The 18,073-nt window shown below is 43.1% G+C and overlaps 1 protein-coding gene and 1 long non-coding RNA gene across 2 annotated transcripts in view; both read left to right on the top strand.

The window, feature by feature from the left end:
- Nucleotides 1-18,073, top strand: part of tmtc1 (transmembrane O-mannosyltransferase targeting cadherins 1) — a 172,917-nt gene that overhangs the window by 147,344 nt on the left and 7,500 nt on the right. The window contains exons 12-17 of the mRNA XM_008288946.1: nt 2,469-2,577; nt 2,830-2,932; nt 4,570-4,705; nt 7,228-7,372; nt 8,924-9,061; nt 10,526-10,648. Coding sequence (XP_008287168.1) covers nt 2,469-2,577; nt 2,830-2,932; nt 4,570-4,705; nt 7,228-7,372; nt 8,924-9,061; nt 10,526-10,648 — 754 coding nt within the window. The remainder of the gene's footprint in view (nt 1-2,468; nt 2,578-2,829; nt 2,933-4,569; nt 4,706-7,227; nt 7,373-8,923; nt 9,062-10,525; nt 10,649-18,073) is intronic.
- LOC103362563 (uncharacterized) overlaps nt 10,841-18,073 on the top strand; it is an 8,983-nt gene continuing 1,750 nt past the window's right edge. Inside the window, exon 1 of the long non-coding RNA XR_520470.1 lies at nt 10,841-10,973. This is a non-coding gene — a long non-coding RNA (uncharacterized LOC103362563). The remainder of the gene's footprint in view (nt 10,974-18,073) is intronic.

The raw sequence follows: 18,073 nt of genomic DNA, 5'->3' as shown, positions 1-18,073 counted from the left end.
CCAAATAACTTCTAAACAATCCTTAGTCTGTATGTGACTGCTGTAAAGTCCTCCCACTCACTATGTAGATGCTCCTGGATGTTCAAAGACCAGCTGCTGTTACTGAGGATCACATGATTTCCTGTCAACCCTGGAGGCCCCTCTGGAAAAATTAAAAGCCATCACCAGAGAAAGCAAGGCCACAGAAATCGCCATAAAAACATGCAACTTCAGCGAGAGTTCTCCTTTGAGCCCAGTTTTAGTCACATTTTTGGATTGTGGACTTTTCATTTAGAAACCTGCTGAACATCTGTGTTTGCTGCTTCATGTACTGTGACCCTTTTTAAATGTCACACAGAAGAATGGGCTAAATTGCAGAACAGTGCAGTGAAGACAGCAGCAGTACATGTCATTTTCTCTGGCTTCACACGGTCTATCCACCTTCATTAGCACTTCTTTCTCCTGTGATCGCCGCATGATCAGAACTAAGAGAAGGTACATCCACTCAGCGTCTGACGCGGCTCACATCCCAGGTCAGGGCCTGAACATAATGCAGCTGAACAGATGTGAAAACTGTCAGTGACTCCCTGCATATCAAGCCTGGTGCTGGAAAATAAAAACCCTGCTAAGCATATTTCTGCTGTGGATTCTTTGTAGGTGTGTGACTGAAGTGCAGATTGTCGCCTGCATACTTAATCAACAAACCTTTGTTAAACTTTAATGGTCGTGATTGTGCAGGACCTCGGAGTCACGGAGTGTCAACGTGAATACAAACAGAACTGAGAGATGTTGAAACAGCCTCACATGGAAATGAATGGTCAGCTGAAGATGTAGTGGCATTAGTCATCCTGCACTCAAACACTGTAGGGCCTCAGAAATAATGAGTTGCCACTCTCACTAAATGAAAGTCGTCTATTACCATGACTCCTGACGCCGCCATAGTAACCTGACAAGCTCCGAACACAGTCGTGGAGTTTGCTTGTCTTGTTTGTTTATTTGTTTTGTGGTTAAGTAGCGTGGACTACCCTGAGCTCTGCTGCCACTTATAGAAAAACACATCGATAATAGGAGCTGAAATGAAAAATGATTCCCTCGTACAATGGAGCATAATGAAATGGCACAGTGTTGTTTTATACCGTGTACAGATTTAGACTCCTGGTAGTCCAGCAATCACACTGTACACTAACTGTATGTATTGATTAATGTTAAGTAACTAAATGGTGATTGGCTAAAGGTTGAGTCCAAGAAAATAGAATAGTTGTCCTAACGTATAAAAACATTCTTTGCTCTTGGTGATGATTTGCTTCTGAGAGTGATCGAAGTTGTCGGTATGCCCTTAAAGGCCTCACTCAGTTTCAGGTTGAAGCTTCCACAAACAAAAAAGTCTCTCCCAGAGTTACTTTTAATGCAGCTGTAAGGATTCGAACCCCTGCTTTTTTTGAGTCCAGAGCTGCTCATGGTGGTATCTCGTTATTTTGATACACAATATGTGTTCTTTGGTTGAGGGTCTGAGCTGTGATGGTCTTTCCTTGGCATCCTCCCAAAGGACACAAACGTTCACATCTCATAATTCTGACAACTGGAATGTGTTTAAAGCAGGGTTGCACATGCTGAGCGGTGTCCATTCAATAACATCAACATTTGCTTTGGCTAAAGACTAAATAGATTTCCAGAATTCTTTCATTATGGGACAGCGTCAGACCTACATGCACTTGGATATCATGTTAAAATGAATACATTTAAAAGTTAAAAGGATCTCATATGTAGCTGTTTATTTACAATTACATGCAGCAGACATCCAGAGAGTCATAAAGTAAATGTGTTAAGTTGTGTTACCGTGCCAGTTCTTTACCAGCATTCCTTACTTGCATCCTTTGTCGTAACAGCACTTTTTACCGTAATACATTTTTTATTTTCTCCATTATAACATATTGTTGAGTGACGTAGGTGGCACACAATCAGCCCGTTTTGAGTCACATATGTTATTAAACTTCCCCTTTCGTGGGAGCGCAATCGGATCCTGTTGAAGAGAACTTCATTGACAGAGAAAGTTTGTTAACCATCGTCCTCATACACATTATCTCTGATTAGGGTGTTAGGTTCTGTCAAGCCAGTGAAACACAGACAGCCTGGCTTGGTCAGACTTGCTTCATCGTACACCTGGCTGGTGTTGATCAAAGAGGACACTGGTGGTAGGTCGAGGTTGTCATTTGTGGAGCTCTCAGGTCCAGAGTAGAAGAGAAGAACAGTTTCTTTATTCCAAGCCAGTCATGCTTGTTGTTTGCATGTCCAGTGATGTCATAGTTGATCCTACATGATAATTATATTGTGATAAACTGGCTGTTACTGATCATGATCTGGGAGACAGTGGAAGTGACGATGATGATGACGATGATGATGATGATGATGATGTTTCTGCTTCTGGTAATGATACTAAGGACGTGAGTGACAGAGGTCGTGCTGATGTTGTTGCTGACGCTGTGTTTCAGGTCTCAGGGGAAGGAGAAGGAGGCCGAGGCTCTGCTGAGGGACTCCATTCGTTTTGGTCCACATTTCGCTGATGCTTACTCCAGTTTGGCTTCACTCTACGCTGAACAGGTGAACCATCCAGAAAACACAAGCAGCACAGTCCGTCTCAGACACACACTCACCCACGTATGTACCATATTCTAATGCATTATACCAGGCCTGTAGGTGCAGTGTCATTAACTCATACTTGATATGACCTCTGAATTAAATTGGCTGCAGCTGTAGCTCTGTGTGCAGGCAGCGGTACAACATCATTAGAGAAGTATGTTCAGTTGTGTACACTCCAGCTTCTTACCACATTTCCTCTGTGTTCTCTCACAGAAACGCTTCGCTGAAGCCAATGAAGTGTATGTAAAAGGTATCGAGCACTGCCCCGACAGCTCTGACCTGCATAACAACTACGGAGTGTTTCTGGTGGATACGGGTGAGTTGATCCTCGTAGGTTTTCTGGCCCACGGCGGTTTTTAACACCAGTCTTCTCCTGTAAACAGGTTTACATTATAACTAACAGACTCCAGCGTTGCCTGTTCATCAAGCTGACAGAGGGTCTCTGTGAAGAACCCTGGTGGTTTTTGCTGGTGGACCTTAAGGGTTTAGACTGGGTTTCTACATTTGAGGTAGCATTGCTTTCACTTGCTTTCAGGACATTATAAAAATCCACTTGCTGCCACAGAATAAACAGATTTATTCTGTCAGAATGAACAGATTAGTGCACATGATTTTAAAATCCTAATGGTGTTTTCATCATGTTCAAATGACACTGAATGATCCGGCTATGTGCTTGTTGAAAAGCAAACCAGGTTTTCAGAGTGAGCTGCTGAATAAAAGTATTTTTATGATAAATTCAAGTTTGCTGACAGACTCTGAAATCCCAGAAGGCAAAGCTTTATACCACACCACCAAGCACCAGCCTCAGCTCCCAGTTGTATTCCAGGCAGGGGCCTAAAGACGACTATATAATTAATGCATTCAGGAAAACATTCGTTTATTGATTAATATATCAATCAAAATATCCAAAGTGCCGAAACCATTTATGTAGTAATGTGTATGACAGTAACTTTGTATGTATTTCTATAGGTTGCTTTTCAGTCTGCACTGGTGTGAACTGAAAAAAAAGAAGAAAAAAAAAAACACCTACAACATTCTTTACATCAATAAGTAAAAGCAACCAACCACTCTCCACTGCCAGTCCTCCTCAGTGGTGCCTCAGGCCTCACTGGCCACCAAAGGGATGGCAAATCAATCTGAATCCATATGGAGTGTTTTGGAAAAAATATTCAGCAGCAATGGGAAGTCACACACCAGTGAGCTCGTGTGAATCAATGTCGTTTTCTCTGCTTCCTCTGCCACGATCAGTCATCCACCTCGGTTTTGATGGTTGGGTTTTGATTAAAGTAAGTAGAATTCATGAATACATTCTCCAGACCTTTGCTTGAGCTACTTTTACTGGAATATTTAAACTGATGCCACAAGTATAAGATCCATTCGGGTCTCCACGCACACAGACACAGAGATAGAGACAGAGCTGCCCTGCTGTCAAACTGTCACGTGCATGAGGACTCTCTATGTCAGCCCTTTATGTTCACTTTCTATAAGCCTGCATTTCTGCAAACTTTGCATTAGGGAATTACCCACAGTTCTCAGCACTGTGATGTTAAACATAGGCTCACCAGGGGAGGCATGGATGTGATTTTATTTTAAAATAGTAAACAAACAAGCATGACGCAGAAACCCAGCATTACAAAGAAAAAAAAAAAAGTTTAAACACAGAGCACACTAGTGATTTCTAAGTAGATCTGTAAGTAGTTGGTTGTCCTGTGATGGCATGATGATGAGTTCCAAACATGCTCACCTTTATGTGCCACAGCTGTAATGAAAGGGGAAAAATTCAATTAAAAAAAAAGATTAAAAAACCTACAATGTTATGAAACAGTTTTAGTGTTGTCCAGGTGATGTGATGTGTGTGTCTGCCCCTCTCCTTTCGCTCCTCTTCATAACACTTGTGTGTTTTTCTTTAATTTCTTTATTCCTGTCCTCCATCCTCTCTGTCCTCTCCTTCAGGAGAAGGGGAGCTGGCAGCTGCCCACTACCAGCAAGCAGTACGACTCAAACCAGCTCATTACGTTGCCATGGTGAACCTGGGCCGTCTGCTCCGATCATCCAATGAGAACAGAGAAGCTGAGTCTTGGTACAAGAGGTCAGAAAAGTATCTTGTTAAAAAAAGAAGTTAAGTTCATAGTGGCCTTGAGCTAAACAACTTATTAACTGTAATGATTATTGCTGCGTAGCTAAATGTACGCGCTGAGGGACAAGAAAAATGTGTTTATTTTCACACAGAGACATGTATAATACCAACTATTTGAAACTAACATTTCCAGTTAGGCTAAACATGGCAACTGCAGTTGGTTGATTCACAGCATACAAAGGTTAAAAGAGAAAGCACCTACATTAGAAAAATAATTCCATTCATTACATCCTTCCATAGCAGGCATACACTGAACAGAGGAACAAGAAAATCTGTTTGCAGAACCAAATACTGCAGTGTTTAATACTGACATTCACATTCTGGTTCTTAACTTACACTTCTTGTGCAACTCAGACACATCTTCAGTGATACATCGTGGGATCATTGGGTGTTTCAGGTCTCACAACATCATACACCCTCCCCCAGGCGACCCAGCCAGGGTTGATCAGACTTGTGTCTGAGTAGCTTGTGTTGTCCACGGATCACCCCATTTGATCCACAGCCATCTTGACACCTTTTCAGCAGCGTCTGTGATGTTCCTGATGGCCGTCCTGGTGTGTGGTCCCTTCACCCCGAGCATCTTGAGAGCCCTGATTAGAGACTGGCCAACAAAGCCTCTGCACCCCACCTTGATGGGGTTGCACCGGGTCCTCCACCCCTTGCTTCAGCATTCACCTGCCAGCTCCTCATACTTGGCCCTCTTCCTCTCGAAGACCTCCTCTATCCGGTCTTCCCAGGGATCAGTCAATTCCAGCAGGACCACTTGCCTTGATGTTTCAGACACCAGGACGATGTCTGGCCTGAGTGTGGTCACTGCAATATTTTCTGGGAATTTGAGCTGTCTCCCTCGGTCGACCTTCAACTGCCAGTCCTGTGCTGTTGTGAGCAGCCCCCTGGGTTGGTTCATGTGCTGGTATGGCTTGTCCCCGGCTTTTACATAGGTGATGTTCTGCCTTGCTGGTTGCTGGTGTCTGCTGTTGGTGATCCCTGTGCTGATGAGCTCTGTGATGACCTGCAGCACTTGGTCATGGCGCCAGTGGTAGNTCTGCCTTGCTGGTTGCTGGTGTCTGCTGTTGGTGATCCCTGTGCTGATGAGCTCTGTGATGACCTGCAGCACTTGGTCATGGCGCCAGTGGTAGCGCCCATCTCCCACTGCTCTGGGACAACAGCTCAAGATGTGCTCTAGTGATCCTCCTTTCTGGCAGACTGGGCACCATGGACTGTCTGTTAGGCCCCAGTGGAAGAGGGTGGCTGGTCTAGGGAGAACGTCGTAGACGGACTGGATTAAGAATTTGATCCAGAATGGCTCAGACGTCCACGGCTGTGTCCACGATTTCCTGCGTTCTGCTGCCTGCTCCCATCTGGTCCACGCCCCTTGCTGTCGCATCCCCACCATCCTACTGCAGCAGGCTTCCTCCTCCCCTGCTCGGACCTCTTCTTGGATCAGCTGGCGTCTTTCCTTTCCCTGGGCCTTGTTGAAACCAGGTCTTGGATTGCTCCCGAGGCCTGCCCGTCCAGATGCCACTGTGCCCACCAGCTCACTGTGTTGCAGCTGTGACTCAGCCTGATCAACTGCCTGTTGTGCTTCCACTTCCTGCCGGTTCTGACTTCTATTCCTGCTGAGGAGACCTTGATATCTGTGAAGTCTCTGTACAGTTGCCCCTCTCTTGCTCAAGTGAACATAAACTCCTCCGTCAGGCTACTGAGGTGGAGTTTCAGCTTGTTCTTCCTCCTGTATAAGCCGATGCTACTTAGACTTCTTGGTAGGCCTAACCATTTACGCAGGAAACTGCTGGCTTTCCTCTTGAAGCACTCGACGGTGGTAATTGGCACATCATAGACCAGCAGTGGCCAAAGCAGTCAGGGCAAGATGCTGTGCTGGTAGATCCAAACTTTAAACTTGCCTGGCAGTCCTGACTTGTCCACGGCTGTTAGCCAGGTTCCCAACTGGTGGGTGGTTGCCTGGAGGGCTGCGGTATTTTCAGGGTGCAGTTGTAGATCTTCCCCAGACTCTTGACTGGCTTCTCTCCAGCAGATGGTATCTGGATGCCTCCTAGTGAGAAGCGGAACTGGTCCTTAACCTTCCCTTTCTTCGCCACCAGAGACCTGGACTTGGCTGGTTTGAAATTCATCCTAGCCCAGTTGAAGAGGTGCTCCAGCCCTTGGAGGATCCATCTGCTACCCGGAACTGATGTCGTCACCATTTTGTACAACATAAAAAAATTAAATAACATCGGCAGATAGAAACTTTTGAAAACGATGCGAACAAGTAAATTTACCAAAATGGTTGAGCATTCCTTTAAATGGACATGTTGAAGAGAACAATAAGATTCAGCTGGTTTATAGCGCCACTTGTAAGATTTTTGTATCAACTTGTGCTTATTTGATTAATTCTGATTAATTAACTGAGTTTATTCAACTAAATCAATCTGCAGCCATTGTTCACCTATTAGAAACACGGCCTCTGCCTGCAGGGCTCTGGAGGTGACGAGGAAGGTGGACATACTGACCCCGCTCGGAGCGCTGTACTACAACACGGGTCGCTATGAGGAGGCCTTGCAGGTGTACAGAGAAGCTGCTGCACTACAACCAGACAGCACCGACATCTGGCTGGCATTGGTGAGCAGACACACACACACACACACACACACACACACACACACACACATACACACACAGCAAGCCAGGGCATGCCAGGATATCTACAGTTAAGCCCAACTCCTTCATACTCACACCATATTTAGATTCCTAGTAAACACTGATTTGACCAATATTCTTCTTGTGGCTGGACATGCTATCAATACATGACAAGAGACAATAACGCTTTGTGTCAGAGATGAGAATGATTAATTTGAACTATTTATGTTTTTGTTGTGTGTGGGGTTTTTTTGTTTTGTTTGTTTTTTTATATTTTCATGAGAATGCATTGTCCACAATTATTCATTAAATTTTCAGCACTTTCAGCAGTTTTTGCAGCTCCTATGTCATTCCAAATGGTCCTGGTCATTCTGCTATGTTCTACAGTATTCTCATAGACTACAAACTAAGAACCATCTGATGCAGTAGTTATCTAGTCAGTTGCTAGTCAACTGTGAGTCATCGCTGAGAGAGAGCTGCACACCGTGGCTGCTCAACTATAAAGTCATATCCAACTGTTTTCAAGTGCCAGTGGCCACAGTGCAAAACATCATCAAACAGCACAAGGAGGTCCACACTGAAAAATCTGGTAGGCTGGTAGGAAGCCAAAAGTGATATCTGCACTGCTCAGAATGGTGAAGGGCCCACAAGAATTTAAGGATCAGCACCAAACCCAGGCTGGTGAATCTGAGCAGTTCTGGTACACATCTCAAGACACTCCAGCAGACGCTGAACAAGGGTGGTCTCCATGGATACCAACCAATCCACTTTTCCAATACACACACACACAAAAGCGAACCTATTCAACAATTTCCCTGAGGTTTCCACCAAAGGGATCAATAAAGTCCTATTCTATTCCATTGTAACAAAGAAGGCTTTTGGTCGTCAGTTCTGTGGTTGGATGAGTTGTTTGAATGTTTGAATGTAATGTGGGAATACGATACCTTTAAGTGTTTGTCAACCAGTGGCCCTGGCGGCTTTGTCGAGGTAAACAGCACTGCATCAAGCTTCTGGAGGAAAACAAGCAGCTATAAACCAGAGAGATGGCAAGTAAGCCTTCAGCCTCAAAGACCTGAAGATGGTCACAAAGAGGAGTGGAACTACATCCCAGTGGAGACATGCAGGAAACTTGTTAGCAATTGTAAAAACCGTTTGACCGATGTGGCAAATAAAGGCTTTTCCACTGATTTGTGAGAATTATTCAAATGAAAAAAAGTAGAAATGAAAAATAGAAACAACAATAATAATAATTTTTTTTTGAAAAACACTGAAATAGTTGAAATTAGTTATGTTATTATAGTTCAAAATAGCAATTTCCCTGAGGTCTTGTACCGAAGGGATCAATAAAATTTTATTCTAATTCTAATGAAATGTATCAGGGGCATCTGGAACACAATGTCTTGTTTATGTCATTTACAGTCACAAGAAGCCTACTGGTCACTATTAATCAGAATGTGACATGGCTATGAACAATATTCACCAACACGTTTGTATGTTGAACATCTTGCCAAACACACTGTGATTCTGTCCCAGGCTCAGGTTCTAGCCATGGCCGGTCGCACCAAAGAGGCAGAGAAGATGACCCTGGACATCATCTCCAGAGAGGGCAGCTGCATCGAATGCTACCGCCTCCTGTCTGCCATCTACAGCAAGCATGGCAACTACACAGAGGTGTGTTTGTGTCTCTCTCCCTTGGTTTCAGTGTCCTGAGCTCAGAAGTAAAACATCGCACAGCATGTTCAGACGATCACAGTCGAGAATCACAAACTGTCAGCGGGAGACAGCTTCTGCTCCAACAGTTACCGTGGAAACAAATCGCTTCTGGTTTACATCAGAGCAGCGGCCATTTGCTGGCGAGCAGCTGCCACTCATCCACCCACTGTTTTATCATCACCATCTGCATTTGTGCCTGTCTGCCTTTCACTCTCCCTGTGACCCAGTTTTACGTAAAACATGAATCTTGTGTTTTTAGCATGAAAAGTGTTCACCGGACAATTCAACAGTGCAGCAGGACAACATGCCATCATGCCACTGAAATGATCTGGATTGTCTCTATTGAACCAGAATGCACTGATAGCACAATCAGAGGAATAAAACCTACGGCAATAAAAAGGTGGGGGAAAAAAGCGAGAGATGTCCTGATCTGACCTCAAACACAGGGACCAGAGTGAATTGAGGCATTTTTAAGTTGGGTCCTTCCCTATCAACTGCCACACAGGTGTCTTACAATGATGAGCACAATATGTCTCTGGATGCTGGAGAGTCAAGTTTAGAATAATTTTTTATGTCATCATCACAGCCAGTATCTGTCCTGTTTAGCTGACATACACAAGAGAGCTTGTGGAGCCATTGGTACGCCTCGACCCTCTACCAGACCAACAGAGTCCTACAGGAGCTCTACAACAGGATTCAGATGCAGAATAAAGAAAATGTTCTCATGTATTGCAGAGCTATTCAGCTGTCTAGCATTCACTATGTATTTGAAGTGTGTATTACCTAAGAAAATGGTACTGAATTGGGACTCAGTACACTAAATATTAAATGACTTGGATCGGACCGGGGCAGAAACAGCTCGATCAGGACATCCCAAGCCAAAACAGTTTGAACCGCCCAGAACGACTGTGGAGGGGGTTCAGAAAGTCGAGCTGAACTGCAGTGGAGACGAAGCAGCGTTGCACTGTTCCCATCTCTGCGACTCCCAGCAACATAGAGCCTCTGCCAGATCCACACACACATTCACAAATTGCTTTGTAATTCTTCAGCTCTCTTCCTCTCCGCTGTCCGTCAGCGAGGTTGTGATAGAGCTGATGCTGCAGTTTGACACAAAGACGGGAATAAATTACTACGCTCCTTCTCTCTTTGTCTGGTTAGCTCTGCTCTAAATTAGCTCTGACTTCCTCTGCTCTGCATCCTCTGCTTCCTCCTGTCCTCCCTCCATCCCTCCCTGCTTCAGAGGCCCCCTGGTTAAATGCAGCAGGTAGTGAAGGGGCTTTCTGCAGAGCCTGCTGTGAATTCTGCTCTAAACCACCAGTGGCTCTCACCAGTCTGGTCAGAAAGTACACTCAAACATCAAGACAGCCAACTCTGTCTGTTCACCTGCAGTATGTGTGTGTTGACTGTGTGTGTCTGTGCCAGGCTCTGGAGGCTCTGGACCGGGCTTTGCAGCAGAACCCCCGCGATCTGACGGTCAGGGCAGAGCTGTACTTCTCCAAAGGAAACCAGCTCAGAGAGATGAACCAGCTGGACCGAGCCTTTGAGGTACCAAACCCTTCCTCCTTCTCTCCTTCTCTCTCTCTTTCTTATTGACTCACCTTTTTCATGTTTTCTCTCATCTTCCTCCTGTAAGTAGTATAGATTTTCTATAGCAGCTAATCAGGACTGTGGCTCCCTCACTGATTCTGTGAAGAAAACATTGCAATTCAATTCAATTCTATTCTATTTCAGTCTGAGAGCAAAGGGCTCTGTTAGGATGATACGGTACAATAAGGTCTTTAAGGTAAAATGGAGCTGGTCATTAAGAGTTTTTTATGTTATAAGCAGGATTTTAAATTCTATCCTGGATTTAACAGGGAGCCAATGAAGAGTCAATGCAGGAGATATATGATCTGTGTTACTGGTTCCTGTCAGAGCCCTGGCTGCAGCATTTTGGATTAGCTGGAGGTTTTTAAGAGAGTTATTGGGACATCCTGATAATAAAGATTTACAATAGTCCAGTCTAGAAGTTATAAATGATGGCCTAGTTTCTCAGCATCACTCTGAGACAGGATGCTCCTGATTTTTGCAATATTACGTAAATGAAAAAAGGCCATCCTCCAAACTTGTTTTATATGGATATTGAACAACATGTCCTGGTCAAAAATAACTCCAAGGTTCTTCACAGTAGAACTGGAGGCCAAGGCAATGCCATCGAGAGTAGCTATCTGGTTCCATCGTGTGTTTCTGAGGTGTTTAGGGCCAAATACAATAACCTTAGTTTTGTCTGAATTTAAATGACGGAAGTTACAGGTCATCCAGACCTTTATGTCCTTCAGACATGCCTGGAGTCTGACCAACTGATTTTTTTTATTTTTTTTTTTCATTTGGCTTCATAGATAAATATAACTGGGTGTCGTCTGCATAACAGTGGACATTTATGCAATGCTTCCTAATAATATTGCCTAACAGAAGCATGTACAAGGTAAATGATATAAGACCTAACACAGAGCCCTGTGGAACTCCACAACTAACTCTACTGCAGGTGAAAGAATCATCATTAACATGAACAAACTGGAATCTGTCTGATAAATATGATTTAAACCAGTTCCGCGCAGTCCCTTTAAGCCCAGTTAAACATCCCCATCTCTGTAATAAGATTCTGTGATCCACTGGATCAGATGCAGCTCTGAGATCCAGCAGAACCAGTATAGAAACTAGTCCACTGTCTGAGGCTATAAGAAGATCATTAGTGACCTTCACCAGTGCTGTCTCTGTACTATGATGCATTCTACAACCTGACTGAAACTCCTCAGACAAACCATTTCTATGCAGATAATCATATAATTGGCTGCAACAACTTTTTCAAGTATTTTAGAAATAAAAGGGATTGCAGGTAGCAAATTACATGTGCTGCTCACGTCAACGCGTGCTAAATGGTAACTCAGTGTCACGGTCATTTGTAGGTAAAAACAGATGTAGTTTTTAGACGAAATCTTTTCTAATTGTTTCAGACATCCAATGCAAATGACTTAACTTCATCAGTCAGGCTTCCAGTCGGAATCCCAAATCAGAGCAGAGCTGAGTTAAATTATTACTAAACTTTCTGATCATTTCTGTTTCACTACAGTTGTGTGAGAGGCACAACTGAAATGTATGTTTGGCTGCATTCATCTTGTTTGACTGCAAATATGCACAGTTGTGTATGCATGCACTTGCTTTCCAGTTTGTTTGTTTTTTACCTTTCATTGTACACACACATTGCTTCCATCTAATTAATCTGTGAATTAAACATGTTCTAAAAATTCTCATCTGCAACTATGCAAAATTAAAATTCATTAAATTTAACTAAACTAATTTCTTGTTTGGGACATTTCACATCACCCTGTGAGCATTCTATATCCAAAATAATTCCTAACCATGTCAAATATTCATTTATAGTGAATTTTATTTGACCAGTAGGTTTCTTCTGGCTGGAAATGACTTTGACTTTGTGTGCCGCCTCTTTACCAGGTCATCATTCAAAATAAGAACCAGTTCTCAACTAACTTACCTGGTAAAATAAAGGTTAAATAAAATAAATAAAATATAAACAAGTGACAAGCGATAGTAAGACATTGTGTTAGTCATGGTAATATTACATTTGAACTAATTCAATATTGTTGTTTTTGGATTTTTTAAATTTTTTTTTTTTAGATTTTTAGTAAAACTGCCATGTCTGAAATAATACACTTGAAACTGAAGTACTTTTAAAAAAAAATTGCAACTCTTATACCATTTCAAATGATCCAGGTAATTTCTACAATGTTCTAGAGCGTTCTAATACACTATAAACTGAGACCAGCTGGTGCAGTAGTTCAGCTACTTGACAACCGTAAGTCATGGCTAAAAACAAAGAGCTCAGTGAACTTGTTATTAGGGTTTAACACTGAGATAGAGCTGCACTATTGGGCTACTCACAAGATGTTCAATAGCTATAAAACAATATCCAAGTATCTCCAGTGGCCACATTGAGAAACATCATCAAAAAAGTACAAAGAGTTCCAGACTTTAAACGTCTCAAAGGGCTGGGGGAGGCCAAGAGTGACCCCTGTACTGGCAAGAGTAGCACTGAGTCCAAGAAGAATGCAAGTTAGAAGGTGTCTGTTGTTTGGCAAAAGAAAAGAGGAGCGTTCAACTGCAATAACACAGTCCCCACTGTCAGGCGTTGTGGTGGAGATATGATGCTCTGGCATTGGTTTTCAACATTGTGGAGGAAAACAGGCAGTCTGCAGAGAAACTTGTCCTCGAGCAACATTGGACCTTTCAGCAAGACAATGATCTAAAACATACAGTCAAAGGGGTGAAGAAACGGTTAACAGAGAACAGTTTAAACACTACAGAGCAGGCCAGCCAGAGTCCAGACCTGAATCCCATGGAGAGTCTGTGGAGGGACCTGAAGACCCACGTGATAGAAGGAAACCTTCAACCTCAGAGACCTGGAGATGGTCACAAAGAGGAGTGGAACAAAGTCCCAGTAGATACTTGCAGAAAGCTTGTTAGCAATTATAAGAGTTGCAAATAAAAATATTGATTACTGCATAAGGATGTGAATAACTTTGGACGTGGAATTTTAGCAAACCTGTAAACACAAATACAGAAATGATTACAGTTTATCATTAAGACCTCTAACACCGTGTCTTACTGTCTTTTGTACCTTGTTTATGTAATTTCCAGCTAGAAGAAACCCACTGGTCAAACAAAAACTCACTATAAATTAAAAATCTGGAACCTGTATCAATAATTGTGGCCCCAGCTGTACATCATGTTGATGCACCTGTCCTGGACACATCATTACTCCTGCTTGGCGGATGGTGTTGGGTCGATGTGTTTGTTCTTCTTAGATTTTTATGTTAAGGTGAAATCCAGCAAAGTGGTGATAAAAACGCTGCAATGTTCCAAACAGCCATTAACACCAAGCACCTCAGTGTGCATCATTGCACTTTATGGTCTGTTATTGCTTTCAGTGATTCCTGGAAATGATTCAGAGACAGAGGGGATTTATTCACTGATAGTTGGAGCTCGTACCCAGTGCTCTTTAATGTAGAGAAACTGTTTAAGTGTGAGTGTCCGACTGGAGGTCTGTACAGGCCTAACAGCCCCGGCATGGACCTGTGGCTTTCAGACCCAGACCCAGATGGCCCTGTGGAATCTGAAACTCGACCCTGTTTATCTTGTGAAGGGTTCCTCACAAATACAAAATACTTCATTCAGACAATTGTATCCACTGCAGATATTCGATTCTAAGCCTCAGGACGAGGTAGGGTTCGGTTAAAGTTTGGGTCAGGCTGAAACCTTAGGTCCTGGTCTATTTTTATGCCTCCTTCTCAGAAGCAGCAGATGCCAAAGGAATTATGGTTACAGGTTGTCCCTCTGTCCGTCTCATTCTGAATGTGATGTCTCATAAATCCCTAAAGGGAATTTCATCAAACTTGGCATAAACATCAGCTTGAACTAGAATTTACAGATTTGATTTTAATGACTGAAGGTCACTAAGCGTTACACAAAAGGATGAAGTGATAACACTGTCTGTCCAAAAGGTGAAAGGTCATGTTCTGGACAGGCAGGGATATAAACGGCAGCTTGTCTGGTTGGTGCAGGCGTTCAACTGTAGGTCAGTGAGTTCTCACCTGATAAAACACAGACATCAGTCTAGAAGCTCCACAACTGCAAAATGGAGAACAGCCTGAATACAATTAGCCAGTAAACCTGTTGCTGTCACTAAATGTGATGCAACAGACATAAAGGACAATGATGATGCATCCATCTGAGTCATAGTGGTACTAGGAGACAGGTTAGATCAGGTTGAAGGTCCATAATGGTGAAAATTCTGTTATTCCTCAGGCCCCCATGGTTAATTAGCCTCCAGCCTTTACATGGCAGTCAGAATTCAACCCAGGTACTGTGCAACACTTAACTAACCAATAGCTTTCTGCTTAAACTGTGATTGACAGAGAGTTTTCTTCTTTGAGGAGACCGAACAGCAGCAGCTCAGCAGCCCATTTAGAACAGCTCTAAAACCAGGAGTTATATGGTCATGGTACTATGAATCATCTATTTTGAGCTTAAAAACTGAAAGGCATGCTGTGAATACATGCTAGACTTTGATCTGTTGGCTTAAAAGGGGCACAATATGAAACTTTCAGGCTCCATGAAAACAGTTCTGTTGCTCTGGAAATACTGCAATGACTCGTAATATCTGAAATAATAAACTGAACACTATTGTTTTGGGGGTTTTTGTCCCATTGCAATGGGAGACAAAGAAAATCTTCTTTGTCCCTCTCTTTCTACTGGCTTGTTGTTATTAGTTTCTGTAAGTTTTAATCTACTGAACTGTTCTCAGCCACATCAGAACATTTTGGAAATAAAATAACTTCCTAGAGATGTTAAAGCTTCCCCTTAAATGGACCTAGCCATGGAAAAGATCCAGCGTGTTCTCCCATCAGGCACATTTAGCCAATCCTCGCACATTTATGTTGACTGTGTTTGTGAAAAGAAAAGGTCTTGTTCTTTGTTCTTGTCTGTCAGACTAACAGTACAGTCTCTCCACTGAAGCCAGAGAGATTCTTATCTGTTGCCACAAGATCATAATGTTCCCATCGTGCATTAGTCCTCTAACATTATTAAAGAGTTCAAGAAGCTCCTCTTTTGCAATTTTTGTTTTATCTTATCCATCCTTTGCTCGCCAGGCATTTAATGCAGGCTCCACTCCGTCTCCCTTCTAGAAAATAGAAAACAGCCTCAGCTCAGGTCAGGTTTATGAATTCATTTCCACCTGAACGTCAGGGGTTTGTCAGTTTTCTGAGTAGTTTTTTAACTACAGTTCAACATTGTTTGTAAAAGCAACTGAAAGTACAAATCTACTGAAAAGACTGAAGTGCAACATCAGAGGAGCCACCTACAGAGCCAGCTCATTAGTGCGATTCCTGTCAAACGGGCCTGTCTCAGGCTGCTGGTCTCCACTGTCACTGTGGGAGTTAGCATCCTCACTGATCTGCTGGCACACTCTGAATAGCTTGTTCCAGACCCGTGGCTCACATTTAATCTTAGAGCAAAGTTTCAGGAAGGCACTCCTTTTGCACAGGAAGCCTCAATTGACTTCCTGAAAAAAAGACTTGAGAGGAGAGAAAAAAACAAACCTAAAGGAGAGCCTGAAGCCTCTGTGGAAACACTGATGGAGTGGAAACTAGACAGGAAGAGCCACGGAGGTCACATCAGGTCAGTGCAGATTAAAGAGAGCAGTGTTTGTGCAGGGAAACTGCCTTATTAGTTGATACAGATAATGCTGTGATGTGTTATTTCACCAGTATTATCACAGTCTCTGAAGGAAGACAACAAAGAAGAGGCGAGCAGCCTGAGAAACTGTTTGAAGTGCAGTTTGAAACTGGTTTATTTTAGCGTTTATGTTTTCGTCTTGTGTTTTCATCTCAAGTGTGCCTGAGCTCACGGTCTGATTCAAACAGCTCTGCCTTGATATCGGCAAATAACAAGCATAAATTAATGAGCTGAATTTTTAATAGGGCAAACTCTGATAGCATTTCTGTTTATTGAAAATATTTTAGCCTTGGAAATGGAATTTCATTCTAATTCTAATTTATGAAGGTGACAGAGAGACCAGCCATCCACAGGAACGTCAAAAACAAAAGGAGCAAAGTGAGTCAGAAGGTGAACCATATTCATAGGGTCTGCACATTGTTTTTTATCGTTTTAATTTGATGTCAGTTTATGAAAGGAAGATGAACCTTTTATATTCTTGAACAAAGAGGACCTCCAGAGTGCTGCTGGACTGTACAGACTTAGCACGAGCAGAAACAGGGATTATCATTAGCTAAAATCAAAACCACTTTTAAGGTACATGTTCTTATTCAGGTAATTATCCAGTCAACCAATCATTTGGCAGCAATTTAGATGATAAAATCATGCAGATGCAGGTCAAGGGCTTTACTTAATGTTCACAGCAAACATCAGAATGTCGGTAAAATGTCATCTCAGTGATGTGAACTGTCGTGATAGGGCTGGTTTGGATGTTTCCTTCAGCTGCTGATCTCCTGGATTTTTACCTCAACGGTCTCTATAGTTACTACAGAGATGGGAAAAGGGCAGAAAGAAAAAAAAAAGCCTTTGGTAAGGCAGCAGCTCTGCAGAGATAAACATCTTATTCATGCACAAGGTCAGAAGGAAATGGTTGGAGCCGACAGAAGGACTACAGGAACTCATATAACTGCTCCTTACAACTCAACTAAGCAGGTCAGACTCGCAACATGTCCAACCCTGAGGAGGATGGCCTGCTACACACTACAGCAGCTTCACTCCTGTCAGCCAAGAACAGAAATGTAAGGCTGCACTGGGCACAGGTTCCCCAGTACTCAGCAGTTATAACATGGAAAAGTGAACTCTGGTCTAATGAGTATCCATTTCTACTGAGGCTGTAGACGGCAGGTCAGAGCCAACAGCATGAATCCATGGACTCAACCTGCTTCGTGTTAACAGTTCATGCTGCTGCTGCTGCTGCTGCTGGTGTAATGGTGTGGGGAATATTTTCTTGGCACACCTTAGACATGTTAATACCCGGGGTTCATATTCATCCCTTTAGGGCCACTGTTTCCCATCCTGTAATGGCTGCCTCAGCAGGATAATGCACCATGTTGCAAAGGTGAAGACTCAAACTTGTGCTACAATCATGAACACCCCATAGTTAGTGGAGTGTACCTGTTAGACTGGATCTCAAGGCAGGCTCTTGTGTCGCTGCCAGAGGAAAAGAGTTCGGTGGGTTTCTGCTGGTTGGACCCAGAGAGGGAAGAGAGAGAGCAATCGATGTGCTACAGCAGGGGTGTCCAATCCTGGTCCTCGATGGCCACAGTCCTGCATGTTTTAGACATAGACTGTATAAAAGATGGACGTAGCAACCGGCCCTGAAAAATGAAGCCAACCCGGAAGTGTCAAAAACCTGCA

Source organism: Stegastes partitus, unplaced genomic scaffold (assembly GCF_000690725.1).
Source record: "Stegastes partitus isolate 25-593 unplaced genomic scaffold, Stegastes_partitus-1.0.2 Scaffold583, whole genome shotgun sequence".
Taxonomy (NCBI): domain Eukaryota; kingdom Metazoa; phylum Chordata; class Actinopteri; family Pomacentridae; genus Stegastes; species Stegastes partitus.
Note: the sequence above shows the minus strand (reverse complement) of the source record. Positions and strands in the feature narration are given on the sequence as shown.